The following is a 25479-nucleotide window of genomic DNA, read 5'->3' as shown; positions in this document are numbered from 1 at the left end:
GTCCATTACATAGAAAAATTGTTTCTATTTATCGAAAAAATCTGAAAAAATTTCGGGACATTGGTAGATTTTTTTTTCTAATTTAAATTGTTTGTCTCATGAACAATAAAGGTTCAGGGAAAAAGTTATGTTCACTAAAGGTTTGCTATGAAACTCATTAGGAATCTGGGGGGGTTGAGGGGTGTGTACATAGGTCGTTGTTTTGTTCTGGAGTTCTTAAATTCCCTCAAGTTTATTTTAAATCTTAGTTGTAACCACTAACACAGTAAAACCAGTTTCAATTTATCCCATTTTTTCTGTTAATTATCATCCCTAGTGTGTTTTTATCTTCCGTGAAAATCATTCAAGTTAAGATAATTGATTTTTTTACTTTTCTCTGTATTACGTAGTCAAAACAAAAATCCCCTAATGTTGCGGAAGAAGTTGAATAGCCGAAGAATGAAGATATATGAAGGTGCAAAAATGTCATTTCTGGAAAATTTAGTATTTCCGCAAGCAGAGTGTCTGCTATTATGATAAATCGGAAAGCTGTAATAATAGTACTGAAACTTACAGAAAACTTTCACCCCAAAACATAAAATATCGGTTTTTTAGAAACAATGCAAGGCTCCGTAAATGTTTCACATGATATTTTTTAGTTATTAACTTTCATTTAATCCGATACTTGTGTAAATTAGAAATTATCTTTCATGCTCAAAAATTAGCTTTAATTTTAATTTTTTAGGAGATTTTTATGATAAACTAAGATTGTTTCTATATATCAAATTTTTTTCCGGCAATTTGCTACTTCGTTATATGGAGGTCCCACTGTATATACATCACTTTCTTAAAAAGTTTTGGTACTAAAATGTGACAATAAATTTCAAGAAAAATAACAAACTTTTTAAATTTTATTGTAATAATATTTCATAAAATAAAAATTTCATACAGTGAAACCATAATCTTACCTTTCTCAAGGAACTGGATAATCTGTTGTAATAGTTGCTTGAAATGTATTTTTTTATTGCCATATTTAATTTGCATGTGCATTTGAAAGTTTTATTTTTAATAATTTTTATAGTGTGACTGTCTATCTTGCTCACTCTATGCTTACATTTTTAGGGCAAGTATGTTGCTTCTGTGCTTGAAAAGATATTGAAGATACATGAAGTAGAAACTAAACACTCTGTCAGGTATATTTGATATATTATTTGAATTGAACTGTCTATGAAGTTATTTTCTTTTATTCATTATTATTATTTTATTTTATTTATTTATTTATTTATTTATTTATTTATTTATTTATTTATTTATTTTTTTTTTTTTTTTTTTTGAGTTAAGCTGAATCATGGCTGCAAAGGACTCAGGGCAGACATATCAGCAAGAAACATTTCACATGCATTATTTTGAGCATCAAAAATATCAAAAACTTTGGTACATGAAATTCTCAAAATGTTATGCATGTATCTGTGCCAGTGTAATGATAAAACACTTTATTAAACAAGCAAAGTTATCAACTGAAACTTAAAATTTTAAACCCTTTCCAATTGGGGACTCTGGATACATGGCCACATGCAATGCAGTAATCAAGCTCTTTAAGGTGGTATTCTAGTCTAAAGGCTCGATTTTGAGACGATTTTACGGGCATAATATATTATATATATATATAATATATATATATATATATATATATATATATATATATATATATATATATAAATTAAGCAAACAGAATTTCAAATATTAAACAAATTATATATAATTAATGATGATAAAAAGGAAAATTGCAAACAGCTATTAAATAGGAAAAGATAAAGTATGAATCCAGAGCTCATCAGCCATGGAGGATTCATTAATTATGGTCAAAAGACCAAAAATTTAACTATGAACTAAAAGAGAATGTTTAAGCTCCAGTACATGCAATATAGAGTAACATTGGGCAAAAGCACCATTTGCTAAACTAAAAGCAGGGGGTTTCGCCTCGACTAATTAGGAAAACAAGCTCAGATAATTAGCCATCCATGGGACAGTACCTGCCTATAACAAAATTATCTTACCTTGAAATCCATGTAAAAAGAGCCAATTCCATTGTTCAACCTGATAAAAATCCTTTCCAGTTGTCAACGTAAAAGTAAAATAAAAATAAAATCATATCCAGAAGATCAATCCATAGACATACCAGTCACCTGTTTCCCACGTGTAAAAATTCATCCACCCTGGTGATTCATAAAAAATGGTTTGTGGCCGGGATTTTTTTTTGTTGGTTGTAACCTACAAAAAAATTCTCTTTGTAGGCACTTTATTGGACAGCACCGATTGACCTGTGTAGCTTTCCATCCCTCTGAACTGGTTCTGGCAACTGGTGACAGCTCTGGAAGGGCATTAGTATGGTGAGTTACTTCACATCTTATTTTTGTTCTTGTCAACATCAATAATATTTTACAGCCGGAAATCTTGTGATCTTTTTCAGGATGCCCACCTGGGGGGGGGGGGGGGATATGTGCAGACTGTGCCATTAAAATTTTTAGGTGTGGTTGTTTTAAGGGGTATTTTTCAAACTTTTTTTTGGGGGGGGGGGTCTCCACGATAATTAAGGGGGTGCGCCTTTGCCTTTAGGGGGGGAGCACCCCATCGTTTTGGAAGGTAACTGCATGAGAAAGGCATAATTTTATTAACATTTCAATATAAGGGGAATTGACGCTTAAATTGCAAATAGGTGAACAAATAATTATTTTGAAGACATACAACAACTCTGTCAATGAGGTTCCTGAAAAATTTCTTGCGTACTGGAATTATATCTCTGATATAGCATTTAATTATTTAGGTTTAAAATTTCTATCAATGCTTTCATTCCACCCAAAATTTCTAATTTTTTGCATTTCCTAAAAGTTCATTATTCTTTAAAAAATGTTATAGGTCCTTGACTGAAACCTAAATTCCTAATACTACAATCAAGCTCTTTTCCAATTCTTTGATGAGCTATTAATTATGAGACTTTTTCTGAAAAAACTAGTAACTCTTGAAAAATAAAATCCTAATATTTATACTGATTGTTCGTTTTATTAATAAGCAAATGTGAACAAGTACATTAATGTTAAAATCCATCAATTTAACTCCCAGTTAATTAAACCGTTTAAGGTACAGTGAAGCACCATTTATACGTTTCTCTTTTATACGTTTTTTATAAATTACACGTTTTAAAAATTGGTCCCTGCAGAGTCTAATACACATTAACATACATCTATTATACGTTTTTTCATTTATACGCTTTTTTCATACGGTCCCTTCCAAAACGTAAAAAACGATGCTTCACTATATTTACATATGTATTGCCATTTTTGGTCTAAAAACGTACATCTAATCAGAGTTGCAAACTTATTGGGCAGTATAGACTTGCAACTGCTAAAATAAAGTTTTGAAGTTAAGGAAGTTGGCATTCAGTTTTGGGAAAATTTTTCTAACTTCTCTTTCGTTACTTATCTCTTTATAATAAATAAAAAGTAAGGTTTCAAAGAAATTCTGGAGGGAAGTCTGTGGTGGACGTGCATCCAGGGGACCCCATAGCACCAAAACCCTTAAATTTTGTGCAAAATTACTTCGAGCCCATGGTGTGTGCACCTGGGGTTTTATTTTTTAAAATTCAAATTAGTTTTTTTTTTGTAATTAATTTTTTAAGCTCAAAAATCAAGTAAATTGCTTATTATTGCCTATTAAAGGGGTGAAAAATGACTTGCACATATTAATATATATCATTGGAAAGGGTAGAATTTTCTGCGTACTACGCAATTTGTTTCAATGCTCTAACTTAAATACGGTGAGAGTAATTTGTGTTTTTAGTTTGAAGTTTTTTAAGCTTAGCTAAAATTTAGGCACTACTTTCTTCATTAAATCTACCAATAAAAATTGAAGGAATTGTCCCAGTTTTCTTTTTGACACCACTGCAAAGATCAGCTTTTTATACTCCATATCTAACTCGACCTATGGTCGAAAAACTGAGCTTCTGTCTCCAAAGAAAAAAAAGGTTACAAGCCATTAAAAATCCAAATTCGAATAAACCTCTTCTTCATTAAAATTCTTGATGTTTTATTTGGCGTTGCCATAGTTACGTCTTTTTGATTTGCATGTTTCTTCTTTTTTATTCGCTAACTTTAAGGGTTTCAATTTCAACGGAAAGTCTTAGGCTCAACTCAATTCAAGCCCCAAGTTAAAGAGCAAAATATATTACTAAAGACCACAAATATGAAAGTGACTTTTCAAACATACAAAACTGTAGTTTTGCAATGCTCAGGAGCCCCTTAGCCCTTATGGCTCTGCAAGTTGGTGCAAGTTATTTTGAAACCCGGGGAAGGGGTGCTTTTTGATCCAAAGGGAGCTCATTATGCATTTTTAATCCGTTTCTTTCTAACTGATGATTTAAAGCTTTGGGAATCAAATGGGATTGTGAAGCAATCTTGGGGGGTTGGTGAGAATTAGCGAGCAGGGGGCAGAGCCCCCTGGTATTTTAAATTATACTATTAATTTTTCTTTTGTATTATTTTGTACACATTTGTGGCACATGACTTAAATCATATTTTTCATTGAAACTAGACCCACAAAGGTGATTGTAATAACAGCATGTGTGGATCATTGAAAAACAGAAAGTAATAATAATACAGTTGTGTGATTACAAAAGAACATTTTGTCAAACATCAAAGTTAAAGTTTTCTTACAAACTAAAATTTTGTTTGCCTCTGCAGAAAAATTGAAATTCCAAAACATTTTTTAAGGTTTGGAAATTTATTAAAATATGGAAGCATTTAATGGATGAAGATTTGTTGTAGTGGGTTCATTGTCTCTTAGCTGTAAGGGTAAAAGTTGCTCTCTTCTAGATATTGTGTTAAGCTACAAATTGACACACAAATCAAGCTTACATTTTCTTTCTAACTGGTAACTGGCTTATTGTGCCTAAATATACAGGGTGTTAGGTTTTAACCTGCAAGACCTTTATTTTTGCAACTGTTAGTCCTAGATTTATACTTCCAATTGCAAAAATTATCAAAATCAGATGCAGGATTAAGATATTGAAAGTTTGAAGTGAAAATTTAAAATGAGTCAAAAAATACAAAGTTTATTTTTTATATGGGTCCTAGGTCCCCTAACTAATGTTTAGAGAAATGATCTCCATTGAAAACTATTACTGATACAAAAAATTTGACATTTGTTTGACTAAAACTCAAGGAGATATTCCAATTCAAAGTTTTAAGGGACCATACTGAAGATTAGATTGGAACTTTTCGCCCTTTTGGAAGAATGACAGATTGTCAAAATAAGAAAAGCAATGTAGTCATATTTTTCATTGCTATTCAAAAATAAATGCAAATGTTACACCATGATACGCAAAAATACTTTACAATGCTTTGAACAATTTGAAAAACTACTCTATGCACACAAGTAATTTTAAACACTTGTTAACTGTTATATTTTCCCCCAAAATGTGTTATTGACGGGAGTGTAAAGTGGTGTAAGTCACAAAACGCTGCGTTTAATATCTCCGTGAATATTTTAATATTAATCGTACTAATTCCAAACTTTTTGTGTTGGAATTATTTTTCAATGGAGATTATTTCCCTAAACATAAGTTAGGGGAGCTGGGGCCCGTATAAAAAGTTAAATTTTGTATTTCTTGACTTATTTTTATTTTTACTTCAAACTTTCGATATCTAAACTCTGCATCTCATTTCGAACATTTTTGCAACTGGAAATATACATCTAGGACTAACGGTTGCAAAAATAAAGGTCTTGCAGGTTTGTCATGGTGCGTCGCGTTCAATTTGGAAAATTTAATCAGAAACACAAAAAGATAACAATTTAGGCCATGGAAGTGGAAGCATTGCAGCCTCACATAACCTCATATCAACGACTGCCTTGAATGCCCAAAGAATATTAAAATTCATAAGAGACTTACCCCAAGTTGAGTGTATGTGGATGATAGGAATGAAACATAGCAATTACCGTACATACTTTATTTCAGGTTAAATTTCGAAGCAGACCAGATACGACAGGAAATTATGGATGTTGATCACCAGTTTAGCGATAAATATTCAAACACTTAATAAAAAAAACACAAGTCTGCGGGTGAAATACTTAAAAGTTCAAAAAGAAAAAAACGTGGAGCTGGAGCTTGCAAAGTCCGTTAAAAATCGGAAAACGGGGAGTTCATTTGCATGGTTTATGAAACACAAATGAAATGGGCGCAGAACGGGAAGTTCGATTTGAAGAGGCACACAAGATGGTGGGAAGTATTCAGGGGTGAATGGGATGCATACGATGTCGGTTGCAGGCCATGCCACCCCGAAAAATGGCGCATCAGTTGGTAATCGCCGTGGTGGTGGTGTTGAAATCATCATATATTTAAAATTTGGTTGGGGTAAATGCAGCTCTGCATTATCACTCACAGCTAGGTTGAGTACCAAAATATGGTCAGTAATGAAGGAGGGCTCGATTCCGGCACATTCTGCGTACCTCCCTCCGAAGTCATTTTACACACAGGCGATTCTCTTCCTATGCTATCATCCTCTGCCACGAAATTTAACGTTCTTGGTTAAATAATTACGTTGCTATACAAGTGAAAGAGGTTTCACCTCATTTTGAGGTCTTATACATACGGCGGAAAGTCACGGCCGTCCAAGGACGCCGGGCAGTGATGCTTCAGCATGCCATCATTGAAGAAAACGGAGAGCCGCAAAAAGCACAACTGAGCTGACTGGGAGCTGCAATCAGAGTGACGTGGAGTGGAAAAATTGAATCGGCGAATGGGCGATCAGATCCGGGTACACGGCGAAGTGTGGGAACCAATGAGCACGTTTGGCGCCCAAACAACAAAGGAAAAGGACACTACCACCATTTTAATGGCAGACAAAAAGATGAAAAAATAGGATCACCAACAGAAAAAATGGACAGAAAGCTAGACAATTGGAAAAATGAATAAATCACATAGTTGATATCATAAAGTGCGCGAAATTTAAAGGGGAACGCAGGGAGAACGTTGAATGCACAAGAAAATAAAAAAACAACGAAACGGGGGGGGGGGGGGGGGAACGATTAAAATTACAGTAAAATGGGAAGAAAATAAATGGGTAAAAAATGTGATATGCATTATCACAAGGTTAAAGCGGAACACCCTGCATCGGGTCTTGCTCTTCCAATGAAGTAAATTTGTTGCAGATATTTTTTGTTTTGAAAGTTTTAGATAATATAGCTTCTGCTACCATCGTTAAACAGAGAGCCAACTGTATTGGTTTGATTTCTTTGAAATGCTGTTTCCTTTATATTTTTCTTAAAGTATTTATTTGAAAAAACTCATGTAGTTCTTTGTAAGACATTAACGCTTCCATGATCTATCACATTACTTCCTTGACATAATCTTCCTTCAGTAACAGATCAGAAAGATCATTTGCCATTGTCAAGGAATGGCTCAAAATTTTCAATGTGAAAGATTTTGATTGTGTGCTATCGATGTCAGTATCCTTGTTGATTTCTTTTTCCTTTGTCACATCTGAAAGCTCTTCTTCCAAATTGTGTAAGTATAATAACTTAACATCTGAAAAGAGCTCTCTCTGAAAAAAAACTGTCTCCAGTAGCCCAAGCTTTGCTTATTAGCACTTTAAAATGCAGTTTATTACGTCTCATCAGCAATCTCAAAAGTTTGGAGATAAAAGAAAAAGCAAATTTTTGTCAGTTTGTTATACCGCAGCTGTGCAAAACAAAATAAAGACCTCAAATCTTAAACCTTGTGTATTCATATCTGCCTAAAAGATGAGGGTCTACTGTATTTATTTATATAAAATTATGCATGATAACGCATATTTAAAATTATGAATATAAGACATACCACAAAGCCGTACAAATTTAGACAACTTTATATGAATTTTTCTTCATATTTTCATCATTCTTTGCCAAAAAAGTTTGAGAATTTAACCATACACTACTATACATCTCAGCTGTAGAGTGATGCTTTGAAAAAAATTCTAAATTACACACAAAGGGAGGGGAAATTTTTTGTATAGTGGTATGAAGTTTGCACATGGTGGGTGACAACTTTAGACCACCTCATATTTTCCTTGATATGCACTGCTAAACTGCTCCGGTCTAAAATTACAATGCATGGATAATTCTGTTCTAATCTCGTGTACTGCAAAAATTAAAGAAAATAAAATAAATAAAAAATTTAATTTGAATTTTGACATCTTGAATTCAAATTATGTTTTTTCGCAATCACGAGTGTGTTTATGTAGGCGTGTGTGTTTGTGTGTGTGGGGGGGGGGGGTATGTGTATGTGTGTGTAGGCATGTGTGTTTGTGTCTGTGTTGACATAAGTGTGTGGGTAGTTGTGTGCATGAATGTATGTGTGGGTGGGTATGTGTATGTGTGTGTAGGCATATGTGTTTGTGTCTGTGTGCAGGCATGAATGTGTGGGTAATTGTGCGTGTGTGTAGGTGTATGTGTGTGTATGTGTTTGTGTGTGTGTGTGTAGTTGTGTATGTATGCGCGTGTGTGTAGGATATTGATGCAACCTGGAGACGACTTTCGCTATAGGAGCAGCATCGTGAGGACCCGGTCGACGGTGACGGTGCGGAGGTTGGTGGTGGGAAAATAAAATGATAGCATGCCAAAAACAGGCAAATGAAAGCAATAAGCAATCGTGATTGCTCAAAAAAAGAACTTGTACTTACTTTTTCAGAATTATAAATTTTTTTATACTTTTTGAGTCAATTTCCAGTTTTCTTAAATAAAATCAATTATGAAAAATAAAATATTTTATTCAGATATATAAATATGAACATTAGATTGAAAAACAATTAGTAGGTACCTACTCCGGAATTTTATTATATTTTTTTACTAGGGCATTTTTGTTTATCATTTTTTTTTGTGGGGACTTGAAACAAATTTTGGCTCAATTGAGTAGGTTTCTTCGTTGTCGCAGTATTTTTTTTATACCAAATGGCATCACGGTAATGAGGGCAACACCAAACGTTACCCTTATTTGCCTTCGTTGTTGAAATTTGGTTACTCCTGATTTCTTGGGTCACCTTTTCGATCAGTTCAGGCGAATAGTTTGGGTAAGGTCGGCTGCCTATCTTATTTCTTTACTCTGGTTTCATGTCTAAAACCAAAGAAACCGGGAAAACTAAAAATATGCTCAAGACAATACTAAATTGTTCACAAAATATTGACAAACGATAGTAAAAATTGGTGGTCTAAAGTTGCAACTCGAATTCCCATATTTTGTTCACTTCAAAACGACAAGTAAACAAAGCAACATCAGGATTCGCAGACAAGGTTAAATCATCTTAGATATCTAAGTAATAAAATAATAAACTTACCTTTGGAGAATTCAATCGGCAAATATAGGTTTCGAAAGAGACTTTGGGAGCTGAAGCAAGAATTTTAAAAAACCTTCCAACACGAATGTTGACACGAGAATGATAACACTGGAGCTTGGGGTAAACAACATGAACTTCTCTGGACAACACTTGCGAACCTACTGAATTACAGCTTTGCTCCAACAACCCCTACATGGCACATACTACCAGATTCCTTCAATGGTCTAAAGTTGCAACACTGGTCTAAAGTTGTACGGTTTTGCGGTATATTATCAGTTACTGGTATATCATAGAAGCATAAAAAATATACATTTCCTTTTTCTTTACTTTCAGGTCCGATATATTAAATTCCAAAAACCCCATCAAATCCATCTTTCACTGGCACACTCTTCCTTTGGCTGATCTTGTGTTTTCCACAGAAGGTATGAAAACTATAACAGTTTGACTTTTTTTCAAACAGTAATATGACATCTGCAGCAGTTACAAATATTTATTAAACAATTCTGCCTATATCTGCATTCTTCATGTGCCTGTTTCAAAAAATTTCAAACTGCAGCAAATCCTTCACATCAGGGGAGGGTCATAGGGGTCATGCCCCCCCCCCCCCCCCCCCCCATCCAGAAAACTTTGATTCTACTATACATCCATTGTGTTCAAAAAAAATTTTAACAAAATGTTCAGTTGCAGTAATTTTTAGTCCATTAAATTTTTCCTTGCTTATGAAATAATTAGTAACATTTTTGCTCTATTAGGTGCATTATTCCTGGTCAGTTTGGTGCAGTTTTGGAAATTTTTCGCACTCATAACCATAGGTTCATTTGTAGTCTGTTTCGCCACTTTGTTACATTCACAAGTTTTGAAAACATAAGCTTGAAAATGCAACAAAACGACATTCAAAAATAATTTTGTTGATTATTCACAAGTATTTATTTGTTTGTCTTTTACTTGTTTTATAGAAATGTAAAATAAATACTCACCAAGTCGATTACTGCTGGTCAACATCTTTCTCTATTGTAAGATTAGTGTTTTCACTAGCTATTGCTCCTAGTGCTTTTTTGTTGGAAGAGGGTTGTGAATAGGGGTTGTTTCCAAAGAAATTATATTCTTTTATAACTGGTAAAAAAATCTCTGCTGTAATTTTTAGTAAAATTTAAAACTCTGAACAACAATATTTAAATTGTAAAGGGAGCTGGTAGCTTGATAAACATCTTTCGTTTGTTATTCTATAAGTTGAATTGTAATTACACTAAACTTCCGATCATCCGTGGAATTGAATGGCATCAGTGGCGGAGCTGCAGTTTCTGCCGCCGGGGTGGTTTCCTTTTTTGCCGCCCTTTCCATGATTGAACTTAAAATTGAAAACTTCACTCAAAGAAGAAAAGGGAAACTAATTAATTCCGTATTCTTCCTGCAAAAAGAAAAAGAAGGGGGGGGATGGAAGTGTCAGGCGCCTATCTCAGAGAAATATTCAAAATGAACATTAAAAATCGCAGTTAGAAATAACCTTCTGGGGATGGGTTTCTCTCCCGAATTTTTATCAAAACTGAAGTTAGTTTTAGACTTTTGTGACATTACAAAGTCAAGGTCTGTTCTTGAATATTTTCCGAAACTTAAGTTTTAAAAATACAATTTAAATCTGTCTTAGAGCATGTTAATGGAATGAGGAAGGTTCAGGGGATCACTACAGAAATATTTCAGCATTGAACACTGAGAAGTGCAGTTGTAGTCATAACAAAACCTTACATTTGGAAGGGGTTTTTTTTCTTTGCCTCCAGTAATAGATTTAAAATTATGATTCACTTATCTAAATTTTCTTTTTTCGCAACAAAAATGCTGAATCGCCTCCCCTTAAAGTATGCCGCCCGGGGCGGACCACAACCTCCGCCTCACCCTAGCTATGCCACTGGGTGGTACAAGTGCCTCGAATAATAAAAATCCCGAATAAGCTGCAAAAAGGTTAAAATGAGAGACACATAAGGTAAAAATTGTACTTCCTCAAAAATATAGATGGATGCGTAAAACTTTCTTCAAGCAGTGAAGATATATATAGTACTGTAAACATGTTTTGCATTTTTGCACTACAGAACCTAACATTAATAAAGAACAAGTGCATGCATGATAAAAGAAAGTGCAAAAAATAAAACAAAAACAGCCAAGTTTAAATTTACAATTTTTTGACAAAAAAAAAAAAAAAACCTTTAGTACTTGCTTTTTGCTGCAAAAATCCATGTTTCTGATTGCTGATTGACTCACAGATAATCCACCCCACAGATAATCTGCTCATGGATAATTGGGAGGTGACTGAATGTAAAACGATTTTCCCTCATTATAACTTAATTTCTTTTGAATCAAATATGTTGATCTCAAAGCATAAATATTGAACTTTATATCTAGATAGAAGAGAGGGGGCATTTGTGGCCCCTAGGTCATTTTATGACAAAGAACAAGAGAAATTATTTGTTTCTTTTCAATGGACTTTGTTATATGACAATCAATTCTATCTAGTTAGACCTTGACTTTCCTCTTTCAGCATCCAGTTGGTATTAAGAACACTAACCACTGTTTAACAATAGCTGTTAAACAATAGACTGTCTTTCAAGGATCCAATCAGTCTTTGAAAGATAACTACATTTTTAAAACTTTACTCATTGTGCATGCATGTTTAACTTTGATAAACTAATTTATAGTATTTAATTATTTACTACTTTAAAGTATCAAACTTTAAACTGCTGAGTATGAATTTTATTGAAGTAAATAAATGGATGTAATGTATCATACTTTACACAAAATCCCATCTAGGTTTTTAAATCTCTGCTCAGTGCCCAGTTTATCAACTTTAGTTTCTCCATCTATTCCAGAAACAAATTATGCACACTATGTTGTTGACATCTTTTTTTCTACAAAAAATTGCTTTTAAGTAACAGTCTTCGTAAAATTTGGCAAACATTAATGACTAATGGAAAATTACTGCCTTCTAGCAGTCAGTTACTGGCTTCGTTAGATGAACAAACGGAACATTCCAAACAAAATAGAAGTTAACCCCTTAGTCATGCTATGTTCCTCAGCGTTTTGTTTCTAAAGATGAACAAACCTTGCTTTAAGCTTAAACCATTCATGCAAACGTACGGTATTACTCAGAAAAGGACTTTGTCTTCTTTATTTTGTCAATGTTCTCTTATTCTTCTCAATTCTCTGGAAAAGCAGCCGCAGCTCCTGCCATCCAAATGTACATACATGCAGTATATTTCAGTTTAAGATTTTGCTAGGAAACTACTTGATACTGAGTGAGAGACAGCAGGCAGGTGTCATACTGGTCCAAGTAGGAGAGAACATGCACCCTCTCTGACTACCTGTTAGCAAAGAAAAGATTTGTGTCAAAGTAAGGAAAAATGCTCTGAACGGGCGAAAGAGTTTTCTCTAAACAATCTGGTTACTTTTACTTTTCACGTCCTTTTTACTGCAAATCGAAGGGATTAGAAAGTCTACCGGGAATAAAAGGGTATTGGAATCTTACTCTTATTACGCTTTAGCTAATTACGATAATCTTTATTTGCCATTTCATATTGACGCTGAAAATTTACTTAAGTTTAAATCTTGTATAAGTTTCAATACGTGTGATGGTAAATTCCTGAACTATATCAAAACCGTTTGAAAATCATGTCAAAAAAAGTTGTGAATGCTAATTTACTTGTATGTGTTGGATAGATAACTATTTTTAACAACCTTAATTACATTGCACTTTCGGATATATCGCGCTTTTTCTTTGACCAGTTGCATGTTGAAAAAAAAAACTATGTTATGATAATCTGTCTGCTTTAGGCTCATACCTCTACAGTGGCGGAGGAGAGGCAGCCTTGGTTAAATGGAATCTTTTCTCCAACGAGCGATTTGTCATTCCTCGCCTTGGTGCACCTATCTGTGCACTCGCCATTTCCCCGAGTAATAGTTACGTCCTCACTGCACATGAAGACAACGGTAAGTGAGTCGCTTATTTCCGAAACCAGTGAAATGCAAAATTTCCTCATTTCAAGAAAATAATTAATCTAATAGGGACTACAACCCTATTTTTCAAAAGCAATATACCTAAATGTTTATCACTTTCAGTTTGAAGAATTGTGATCCTTATCCCAAAATATTAATATGAAGCTTAAAATGATTTTTCCAAGTTTTTGAGCTTAGCAATTAATTATTTTGGGAAATTAACTGTTGAGTCATAAATTCTTCTTTTGTAGTTTTTTTTTTTTTTTTTTTTGCTCAATCAAAAAAAAAAGAAGAAGAAGAAGAAGAAAAGCTTATTTATCTTACTTATACCCAAGACCACGTAAGGAGTAAACTATTGTCTTTGTAATTGGTCCAACCAATCACATGATTCATTGGTTGGACATTGGAAGAATTAAAGAATATTTTAGTCACATGACTCTTTTCAATTTAGTTGAATATCTAATCTAATAATCGCACAAACTTGATATTTATGCTAAAATTCATCAAAAATTTCGCTCAATTTTTTGACATAAAAAATTTGAAAATCTGTTAAGAACTTTAAGGGCAAGAAAATTAACTACCTGTCATTCTTTAAAACAAGAAAAATACACTATTTTTTCTTCACCATTGTAGCAAAGATAAACTTTTGTCCATAATATCTTTTCACCATCAAAAAATATGTGATAACTCAAAAGTTTTGCGAAATTTCGATTCATTGACACAGCCAAGTTAAGAAAATTCCACAGTTTTTTCTGTAGTTATTTTTAAATGATGTCATGGTTATGACAAAAATATGATTTTATAAAAAATCATTTATTATCGTGTCTTTCTTTTTCCGAAGGTACCGCTCATGCGAGCAAACAAGCCCACTCATAATAATGTAATAAACTGCTGTAAAAAATGTACCAAGTGTTATGCCAATCGATGAGTTGATAACTGTTTCATCTGAGATTGACTAAATAAAGCTGAAAACATCAATTAAAATGTATGCAAAATTATAAGTTTTAGGCAATTCTTGATTGTGAAAGTTAAATTTGTCAAAAACAAATTTTTGTTATTTTTTTTCTTGTGGTTACTTTTCGCTATATTTTTAACTAAAATTTGAGACTATAGTAGGGGCAAACCTAAGCTGGCAGCATTATAATGCTGCAATTAGGATCAGCATAGCCTTCACAGTTCTGCCAGGTAAGGTTTGCCCCAACTATAAACTGTCTAATCCACTGAAAGAGATCTGTCCTTGTTAGTGGGCCACAACATGATTTCATTGGAATTTCTGGTGAGTAAACTGTGTGCCACAATGCATTGAGTTTGGCAGAATTTCATTTTAAAAATAGTTTATTCTTGATTTCGACTGCCTACTTATGTTGTAAAAATTTCTGTATTTGCCGTTACATTTTGTTACATTATACATATATACTGTTATATGTTGTATACATTTTTATATGTACAGTTACATACAATTAAAAACCAAAGATTCTGCAAGTGTTAATCATTCTTGAAAGCTTATGTTTGTGTGTTGGTTTTCAATGATAGTGGTTAAATTTCGATTACTGTAGCATTTTGAGGAAATAGCTTAAATCATTGTCTAACTCACAGTAGATTTAGAAATATTGACAGTATTCCCAAAGCACTATCACCACTTCAAAATGCCAGCCCGGACTCAATTTAATTTTACATAAAAATATGCTTCTCATTGCTGCATGTTAACTGAGTAGATGTTAATCTATTAGCATCTACTCTTGATTTCTCATGTTAACTTTCTAAACTAGAGCCAAAACGCAAGAATAATTTTGCTCTCTCTGATCAGAGTTCACACAGGTCAGGGAAAACCTGGAATCGTCAGAAAATTTTATTTTGATCAAAAAGTCAGGGAAAATCACTAATTTTATCTAAAACCTATTAAATGGTGAAAACAGATCAGGAAAAAACATTGCTATTTACATCATAAACTACTGCAATAAGCAGGTTATTGTGTTCTTGACCCTCAGCATCAAAACGTGAATGAGAACATGTATTCTCATGTGAGTGAGTACTTAGGCAAACACTTACCTTGTCATCTAAAAGAAATGCTAAAAAATTAAGATTAAAGTTTTGATCTTAAAATGCTTAACAGTTTGTTTCTATTTATGTTTCAAAGGAAGTCATAGCTTTTAAATTCCCTTAAAAAACTTCTAATTCAAAAATCAACTGTAGTATTTCAAGAATTTTTTTCTGGAAAAGTTCGTAAATTTCATTTCTAGAGTGAATGAGAGCTCTGTCTGATATTTTAGTCCCCCCCCCCCTATTTTCCAAAAATGTATGCCTTTATAGAAAGTTATTTTACTTAGAATGAAATTTACAAGTGAAAGATTTCACTCTAGAACAGTGGTTCCCAACCTTTTTTTCCTTTGCAAACCCCTTGTAAAATGATAAAGAAGTTGGGGAACCCCTTGTGCAATAAGTAACAAACAAGCAAAAAGAAAAAAAAATGAAATAAATAAGAAAAAAAAAGAAGGCAATGCATACAATAAAATTTGAGAGAGATGTTTCAGTTTGATGTTGCTGAATAGTTAATTACAAAAACAAAAACATAGTGGCAAAATAAGAGAAAACATATTTTTACAACTCTTCAAAAACTGAAATGATAGCTAGAAAGTGAATGCAAAATAAATTCAACAGAGAAAAAACCCAGTGATTATTCTTTGTTAAGCTTTTGTCAAATTAGAAAAAACTCTTAATGGGACAGTTGTGGAACAAAGGAGCTCAAAGTTTGACTCAAATATCTGATGGTTTCAGTCGGACTCTGTGTGTTAAAATTCTTTTTAACATTGAAATGTTCTCCGAAAGGGGATATAAAATGTAAAAAGTCTTTTTCTGACACAACTACATTTTATTTGCAAAACTGAATAAGAAGTCAATTAAAGAATTATTTAAAAAAATATTTTTTAGCAAACTCAGTTTAACAATATAATGTTTTTTCTTGCAATAAAATTAGGACAGTATTTAAATTTATGCCTTCTTGTAAAGGACTAGGAGTCTAGCTATTTATTTAGTCCAGGATCTGAAGGGGGTTGAGCATGCATGGAAAGGCTGACGCAATATTATTTCTGATCATTGTTACAGGCACAATAGTGATTATGAAACCACATGTCGTCGTCCCCCTGGTTGGTTGACAACCCCGGGGAAGGGGGAAAGCAGTGGGGGAGCGGTTTGCTAAAACACTCCTAACTCACAAACTATTTGAGATAAAGCCCTGCAAAAGATGGCAATCGACACAACAAAACAAGTGCTTCATAAAATCTAAATATGATTATGGTCCTATCTTTGTTGGTTTCTGAGTAAAATTCAATTTTTTGCAAACTAGCAAAAATTTTGAATAAAATGCGCAAAATAAACTTTTTTTTAAATCAAGACTAGGAGGCTCTGCCTCCTGATCGCTAACGATGACCAACACCGGAAGATTGCTTGGGGTCATCACCCTCAAAAGTTTCCACCGGAGCTATGGTCCTTGACGTACTAAATTGTTACGTTCCTTTTACTATTTTATAACTGAGATCAAACTATAAACTATATTTCTATTTTTGTTTGAAAGTGATTACTTGAAAATGTTAGGCAACAAAACCGTTTGCTGACAGTTGCTATTAGTTAATTAAAAAAGCAAGCAAACTGAGGGACGGCTAGAGAAAGTTCAGTAAGCACTCAAGCTAGCTGATTGCCATAATGGCAGTTATTTTCTCATTAGTGGTTTTTTTACATGTTTTGTTGCCTAACATTTTGATTGGTAGTCAGTTTTTAAAAAATGCAAGGAGAGTCGGTGAATATGAAAGAAAAAGAGCTTGGAATCGGCATGCTTTCTAACGACTCCTCTTCCTTTACCCCAAAATCAGTCGGACTCTTCGACTCAGACTCCTCAGCCCTGGTTTTTAGACTTGCAAAATTTATTATTAAAAATTGTAAATTGTTTTTAAAGTTTGGTTTTTTTTGAGTTTTAAACTTTAGAATAAGCTATACCTAGTACACACATGCTTGTCTAAGAGGCTGTTCACAAATGATATCATGCTTTGAGGGGGGGGGGGTTAGAAATGGTTACTGTTTGTGACAAGGGGAGAGGGAGGGGGCATGTGTATATGTATATATATATATATATATATATATATATATATATATGTTTTCTAAGGATATATATATATATTTATACATGTTTTCTAAAAATATGTTTATGAAAACTAGCATGACTTAAGACAGGAGGGGGAGGAGTAAGGTGAAGTGAGATGCTTTGTGACACGGGGGGGGGGGGGATTATGTTAAAAAGTGTTACATCATTTATGAGCAGCCCCTGATTGAGCACATTCAGTTCTTAATTCATGCTGAGCTTGTTCTTTTCAGCGTATTTTTTTCACACTAACAGAAAAAGCTTTCGAACTTTTTTTCCTTGTTCTTTACAGGCTTGCAAGTGATAGACTCTCGCCGTACAGTCGTACAGTCCATCCAGGGATTGACCAGGTGTTATTTCCGAGGCTCCAGTGTGAAGAAAACTGTGCCCACTGGTATGCTTTATGATCCTGGTACTGGAGCACTGGTGATGAATGGCAAGCCAGGTCACCTTCAGTTTTATGATGTTAACTTGGATAAGCAATTGTTCAATGTGAGTATGTCAAGATATTTGTGATACTTCTCTGAGTACATGCTGAGTGTTACATACCTAGCTTTTTGTTCCTTTGCACAAGCATTAAAATGTTATGCATTCCAGATACATTAATTAATGGACTTAATTACAAAACATTGGGGTTAGTCAACTGAGAACTGACCTTACCAGAAATTATTTTTCCTTCATTCTTTAGTTTCTAAATGAAACCCCCTTCAAAAATTGGACAGAAAAAATATGTGACTGCATTTAAAAAAAAAGATCTTATAATGTCGTTTAATTTGCATTGACTTATATTTATGGTTAGCTGTTAATGTCATTTAAGTTGCATTGACTTACATTTATGGTTAACTGTTTCACTCTTACAATATTAAATGGTTGTCTATATCAAAAATAGTGATGTGCCAGATTGTTAAAAAAGAAGATCCGCGGATACGGATACGGATCATTAGTGTCAAGATCCGCGGATATGGATCTCAAAATGTTTTTGTCCAATTCAACTATCCAAGTGTAAAATTTATTAGGGAAGGTATTCCCGTCACTATAATAACACTGTTTCTTCAAAAAATGTCATCTACAGCGAAAATATACTAAAGACTATGATTTACTCTTTGAAGAAATCTCCGTTAAAATTGATGGTGAGTTAGTTGGAAGGAACAGGTCAGCGCAGCATTAATGCTTAAATAGAATGTGAAAAATTATTTCTATCTTGCTCGGTAGATGTAGAATACAGGAGCGAGAATGTAAAGCTGCTTCTGGATAGGCTAGAAATATTTTTTCACATTTTATTTCAGCACAAATGCAGTGCTTACCCATTCCACCCAAATTACTCTGACCGACGAAATAACAGAGCCAGGAACACCTTTACAAACAGTAAATAGAGACTTTTGTCTCACTTTTTTTGAAGAATGCCGGGAAAAACCAAAATAAAGAAAACAGAAACCCCATATCAATAACAAAAACTAATATTAAACTAAAAATTAAAAAAAAAAATGTTCTCAGAGGGCCGTTGGCTTCTGAAATGATACCCTCTAATTTAAATACGGAATAAAACCTAATTTAAACGGAATTTAAGAGTCTTTTATTCAAATATTTAAAAAAATTTTGAATGAAAAGATCCGTCAAAAAAGTAACGGATACGGATACAGATCTTTATTTTTCCTCGGATATCTGCGGATACGGGTATATCGAACATCACTAATTATAAACAGAAAAGTCATTTGAAAGAGGTTCTGAATTAAATCATTATTTTAAAGAAAAATTACTTGAAAACTTTTAAATTTAGCTGCAATTTGGCAGAATTTTTTCACAAAAATGTATTTTTGCCTATAAGATAATCATCTTACTAGTTAAAAATATTTTAAGTAGCATGAAAAACATTTTAATATGTTAAATCCAGTAGGTTTTTAAAAAATTTTGTTTTGGTTTTGCCTGGCAACTGGTTACCACCAATAGGAATTGTGTAGCTTAAAAAAAAAAATCTAGTTTTTCCTGGAAACTGGATATTACCCATAGGAATTAATGTATCGTTTTTTTGAATTTTATTTTATTGAGATTTTTAAAAGGTTTTTTTTAAAACATTTCATTTTGATTTTTCCTTGCAGCTGGACATCACCAGCAGAAATTACGTCAGTAGAGAACGTGATGCTGAAGTGTTCAATGTTGATGTGCAATGTGCTGCATTCGATAGTCATGGCTCATGGCTAGCTACTGCAGAATTCTGGCATGATGGTCAAACCAGTCCTCAAATTTGGCTGAAGTTCTGGAAGTTTGATACTACTAAAAACAAGTGAGTTTTCCCATGCAACAAAATTTCTTGATTGAAAACTTTTTCAATAATGGCAGGGTTCGTACGCTCCTTCAAAACTCCTCCAATACTCCTTCATTTAGAAAATTTTCTTGAAGGGCCCTTCAAACTCCTTCATTTTGGTTTTAACTCCTTCAAAACTCCTTCTTTTTTAGTTCAAGACTACATAATCTTCCTCTATGACAGTAACTTATAATACTTTGATTGACAACCAACTTCGTCACAAAGGCAATTTTAATGTAGTAATTTCATGCTTTTGTTTTCATAAAGATGTGATTTACAAATTGATCATAGTTAAGTCATAAAAGTTGAAGGTGAAAGTTTTATTAGAAGAGTAAGACATTTCATAAGTGAAGTAAAACATGCTTAAATGGTGCTTGGCTATTTTTTCAAGTTTTATAATTGAAAAAAAATTGTGATATTTTATGATAGCCCATTAGTACTCCTTCAAAACCTCATTTTACTCCTTCAAAACTCCTTCATTTTATTTCTGAAATTGAGTACGAACCCTGAATGGGCATTAGAATAGCTAATAATAATGTTAAAATATTTATTTTCTATTTTAATAAAAGTAAACTCAATTACCTTTCAAAAAATTCCACCCTTAGAAGGATTTTTTTTTTTTAATCAAAACGTTGCTCCAAATCTCCTAGATCTTTAGAATTACTTGTCTGTTTTGCGTTAGGCTTAGTTGGTGAAGAAAAATCTTTCGCATCTACATTTCAATTTTTTTCATTGTTTGGAAGTAAATTGAAAGTTTTCTCTCATCTTGTGCATGGTAGAAAATAAAGAAAAAAAAAACACAAATTAATTGGAATAATACAATTCAATGACATTTCATGAAAGTTCATCACAGCTAGAACAACTATTATAGTGGTTTTGGAAGACTTTATTGGGTGCCATTATTATTATTTAATTGTATGTATTTTCCAAATGTTGCATAAGACAATAATCTCTTGAAATGTTTAAAATGCCTCTAGTGTGGAATATGAAACTTAAATAGAGCAAGAAAAAAGGGTGAACTTTTCGACCACCTTTCTCAAAACTGATATTTTTGATATTGGTCGTTCTATCTCCAAAGTACAGATAGATTGCCCTTCTAGGATTGCCAATATGGCTTCTGGGTAAGGAGGGGGGGGGGGGGGCCTGCAACATTCCCTCACTTAACTTAACCATAATAATAGGAAAATTGTAACATGCATTCACTTTCTGCTTTTTTCCCCCTCAAGTTTCAGTAAATCTTTTCGATATAGACACGTCACTTAACAGATTTTTTATTTTTTCATTTTATTTGTTGTCATGCTGTTTAATCGAAGTTGTACATGATCTACTTATCTGACAATACCATTTTGTCTCCTTAATGCACTCAAACAAAACAAGCTATAAAACAAGAATAAAATTTCCGTTAAAATGAAAAAAAAACTATCCACTAAATGATTAAAACACATGAAAATTCTGTTAAAATCATTTGCCAAATATATAAACAAATACTGCTGTGTTAAAATGTAAAATATTCAGCCAAATAAGTTTATACACTGCAGGGTTTGCCCCAGTATGCAAGATTGCGTGCTTCCCGTAACTTTTTCAAAAATCCCACATAATAAAAATACCTTTGCCTACCCGTTGATTACCCTTAGCAAACATACATGAGAAGGAGCGCAAAATGTCTTATCTCTGAATCCTCTCTTTTTCATATTTCTTCTAAGAGGATTGCCAATATAAATCAAATGGCTTACTATAACTCATCAATTGCCATCGTGTCAATGAACAGAAGAATCTAAGAATTTAACTACAAAGAAACAGAACTAAAATATTGACAATGGCTTTAATTGTTCTTTGCGTTTACTGAATGTTCAAACAACTTTTTTAACTTTGAATTTTTCTTCTGCTCTTAGTTGCATCAAACAAAAGATATTTTTTAGCATTTATTGTGTCAAAGCTGCACCAAAATGCTTTCCTTGGTAAAATTGCCATTTTCAGACTTTTTTTTCCTTTTTGAGGCATTGATACATTTTTCATAGCGTCATTTAGTAAATTATTGATTTATGTAGCAGAATTTTAGTGATTTAAATGCTATTAAAAAAAAGTGGATATCTCTAAAATAATAAGATGTGCATTTTATTCCTGCAAACACAAATGGAACATTCTCTTTCAATCTCGTTAAGTAAGTTTTAAGCTGCATGGTATACAAATACTTTGTTCAAATAAATAATTAACTAAAGAGTTATCAAGCAAGTAAAAAAATTAATCTCACTTTGATTTTATGAATCCCACTTAAAATTTTGTTTAGAGGTGGAGATCCCACCTTATTTTTTCGCAAGTGTGAAACCCAATACAAGTATTTAATAAACAAGAACAGTTTCCTTGAAATGTAAAATCAGAGAAAAATTAGAAAATAGGAGAGCGACGTATACGCTATTTTTCTGTTTTCACCAGGGTAAAATATTAACAAGTCTCCAAGCCAACTGACAAAACTCTAATGGAAAAGTATCGTTTTAGTTTTCAAGTCAGTCATGGTGCAAAGACCTTCTGTCTCAGGACAGATTTCCGTCGTGGACAAAATTTCCAAGACGGTCGGGACGGAAAGAAATTCGATGCCTTTCTTTCAGTTTTTACTTAAAAAAGAAAAATTGAGTGTTTGAAAAATATGCTTTAATTACTGGATTGTTCCATGACCACGAATTTACATCAACATTCTCTCGATTTTCCGCCATGGGCTTGTTTTGTTTGTAACATGCTTTTGGAGGAGTGGCATTTTGATTTGCGCCATTTGACTTATTTTAGGTATAGCTTGGTTATTTCCAACTCACTGCATTGCAGACCGGGGAGTTGCTTGCTATTCTCTCTGATTTTTCAAAATAATCGGCTCTAACTAAAAATTTAGCCTTTTCTCGTGCTATTTTCCATCAACCTTTCGTTTTTTCTCATTTGCGGGGGGTTTTTTTTTTTGTTGCAAACTTTACATGCATAAATAAAAATTATGTAAGCTCTCAAAATGTCCTAAGAGTTGAATATAAATCACTGATTGAGAGTGATTGCTGTTAAGATGAAAGGTTTTCGCCAAAGCAAAGGACGTCCACATACCAGGTAAAACTGAAACTATAAGGGATTTTGAAGATTTTAATGGAAATGGGAATTTTGGAAATCATCTGGGCTGAATTTCAAGCTGGTTGGAAACACTGATGGGTGACCGTTTTTGCACTTTTGACAAAGACTTGAGGAATCACTAAATTCCAATGTCATTGAATCTAACACTCGCTGGAATAGAAATAAGGGGGGTGGGAGAGAGAAAGTAAACAAAAAAATAACGACAGATCGAGTTTGCGAAGAAAAGCTGCTCTTGGAAAGAGGATAAGTCTGTTAATTAGCCCACCATACTGAGGTCTTAAAGCATTTATATGTTGGACAATCTGAAAGAGAAGTCGGGGGGGGGGGATAGAGAGCTACTCAAGGCGAGACCCACGTGATAACAGGCCAGACAACTCCTTTCCCTCCCGCTTCGTTACGCCACGAGTTGTCGATCTTTGAACTTGGCGCGAAACTTTGAAAGCAGTGCGTTTTACCAGTAAACCGTAGTGCTCTGGCTGAAATAGATGAAATGGGAAATATGTAACTTCAAATAATAATATAATAATAAAAGTGAAAAATATTGAAAAGACCACACCAAGAGCCCATAGATGCGCAACGCAGCAAAACTAAAAAGCCAAGTAAATATAAATTATTTATTATATTTTATATATATATAATATAATATAAGTTTTGTAAGTGTACTGAGTGAAAGTGAGTCAGCGATTTCCGCTTCTGAACAACCTGCATGCGAAGAAAAAAGTTGGACTCCTTATGGAATAAGTTTTAAAGTTCGGAGGTAAGTACTTTTCTCAGATAAACAAATTGCTTTTGAGTTCATGCAGTTAAGGTTACTTAACTTTTCCTCTATTACACAAACAATTGTCAGTTTCCTTTCTGATATCTTTGTCTTGTAATTTCAGCTTACTGCTTTAATATTTGAAATGGTTGACTTGCAACTTTTTATTTCTTTATTTTTTCAATCTTGTACACGCATTTATTCGAAATGGGTTTTCCAAGCTGACAATATACATATGTCAAAATTTTCTGCAAATATACTTGTTGCTATCAGAAGCAACGTAACTTGGTGTTGAAATTCAGTTAATATGTATGTAAACAAGTTTATTGAAACAGGCTTTTAACTGAACTAATCTTATATTTTCGGTTTTGATTAAATTGTTTCATACGCTAGCTGTTATTTTGATCAAAAAACATTCCTTGATGGGTTTCCGTAGTTCTGAGGTAGAAGATTAGCTTTGAACGCCGGAGGTCGTGGGTTCGATTCAAACATTTCCTCCCAACTACGCCCCTGCAATATTATTCAAACAAGCTGGTTCTGTGCATAAATTAAAAATATATATATATGTTTTTTTCCACTGTTGTCTTTAATTTATATGATATCTATGCACAAATTGTGGTTGAGTTAAAGGTATTCATAATTTCTGGGCTTACGAAAGATTACTTTTGAGCAGTGGATATGCAACGTGTTTTTGCCAAATGCTCTATGCTTGTTTGTTTATGCTTAAAAGGGCAAAATGTCTTGAACTATATATTTTTTGAACTCTTTGGGTTTTCTGTTAGTAAGCTTTCAGGAACTCTGAAACTGTTACATAAATTGAATTAAGGGGCTGTCCATAAAGTATGTTGCGAAATTTTGAACAAATGCCCCCCCCCCCCTTGTTACATGTAACGCTGTTCAACATGAGCATATTGTTATAAACAACGCGTGATTGTCACACTTCTTGTTATCCCCTCCCTTCCCCCTGTCACAAAACTGTCACACTGAATTCCTAAAAGAGCATAACATATATGAGGTTTTAAGTATTGAAGAAAGTTGTTAAAATGGTCATTCTATGAAAAGTTTTTTCAAAAAGGTTACTTTGTCATCAATTAATGCTTTTTAAAATAATTTTTCAAAGCCTAAAATGATGAACTATTGAAGCCCCCCCCCCACACACACACAAGAATCATTAGCAGCAAAAAAAGCTAAAAATGGAAAAAATAGCCAAATTCCAAAAAAAAAAAAAAGGCTGCTTAGATATTGAATACATTTTTTTTTTTTTGATGTACAACATACAGTATTTATGATGTTGCATAATTCCTTCTTTAATTAACGTTTTTCAAGTTGAATTCCTGTGTAATTTTTTGAGAGTGCCCACCGAAGGGCATCATAGGGGTCGGAATCATAGTCTCATAGTAATGGTAGCTATTCAACGGCTATAGTTAAATAACTGTGCCCTTGAAATTTTAAGGGAGATGGGAGAGATGTTTTTGGGTATTTTTCTTGAAGTTTTCATAATTGTAGGGGGTAGGGCAGTGTTTACTTTGGGGGGTGGTGCCCAAGCATTCATGTCTTTTTAAAAGCATAAATTTGCTCACCTAAGTTAACATTAATAATCTGGTATTATGTACTTTAATTTGATGTTATGTCTTTGAAACATATTGCAGTCATGTTTCCCATTTACTTAAGTAAAAATGTTCATTTATTTTTTAAAATTTCATTTAATTCTTATTCAAATACAATGGTAAAATTATTTTTTGTTTTGATGTAATTGTAAAATGAAAGTTCATTTATTTATTTGAATACTTCTTAAGAGTTAATGTTTCAATACAATATACAAGTAGTTAAAATGCGATTAGTTTAAAAAAAAATTCAAATG

General features: G+C 33.2%; 1 protein-coding gene across 1 annotated transcript in view; it reads left to right on the top strand.

Annotated features, from left to right (window-relative positions):
- The window catches only part of LOC129229637 (WD repeat-containing protein 75-like), a 91084-nt gene that overhangs the window by 33858 nt on the left and 31747 nt on the right, over nt 1–25479 (top strand). The window contains exons 6-11 of the mRNA XM_054863991.1: nt 1102–1172; nt 2274–2369; nt 9675–9763; nt 13161–13316; nt 17747–17946; nt 19551–19735. Coding sequence (XP_054719966.1) covers nt 1102–1172; nt 2274–2369; nt 9675–9763; nt 13161–13316; nt 17747–17946; nt 19551–19735 — 797 coding nt within the window. The remainder of the gene's footprint in view (nt 1–1101; nt 1173–2273; nt 2370–9674; nt 9764–13160; nt 13317–17746; nt 17947–19550; nt 19736–25479) is intronic.

Source organism: Uloborus diversus, chromosome 9, assembly GCF_026930045.1.
Source record: "Uloborus diversus isolate 005 chromosome 9, Udiv.v.3.1, whole genome shotgun sequence".
Lineage (NCBI taxonomy): Eukaryota > Metazoa > Arthropoda > Arachnida > Araneae > Uloboridae > Uloborus > Uloborus diversus.
The sequence above is the reverse complement of the archived record's forward strand: the minus strand, read 5'-3'. Positions and strand labels throughout refer to the sequence as shown.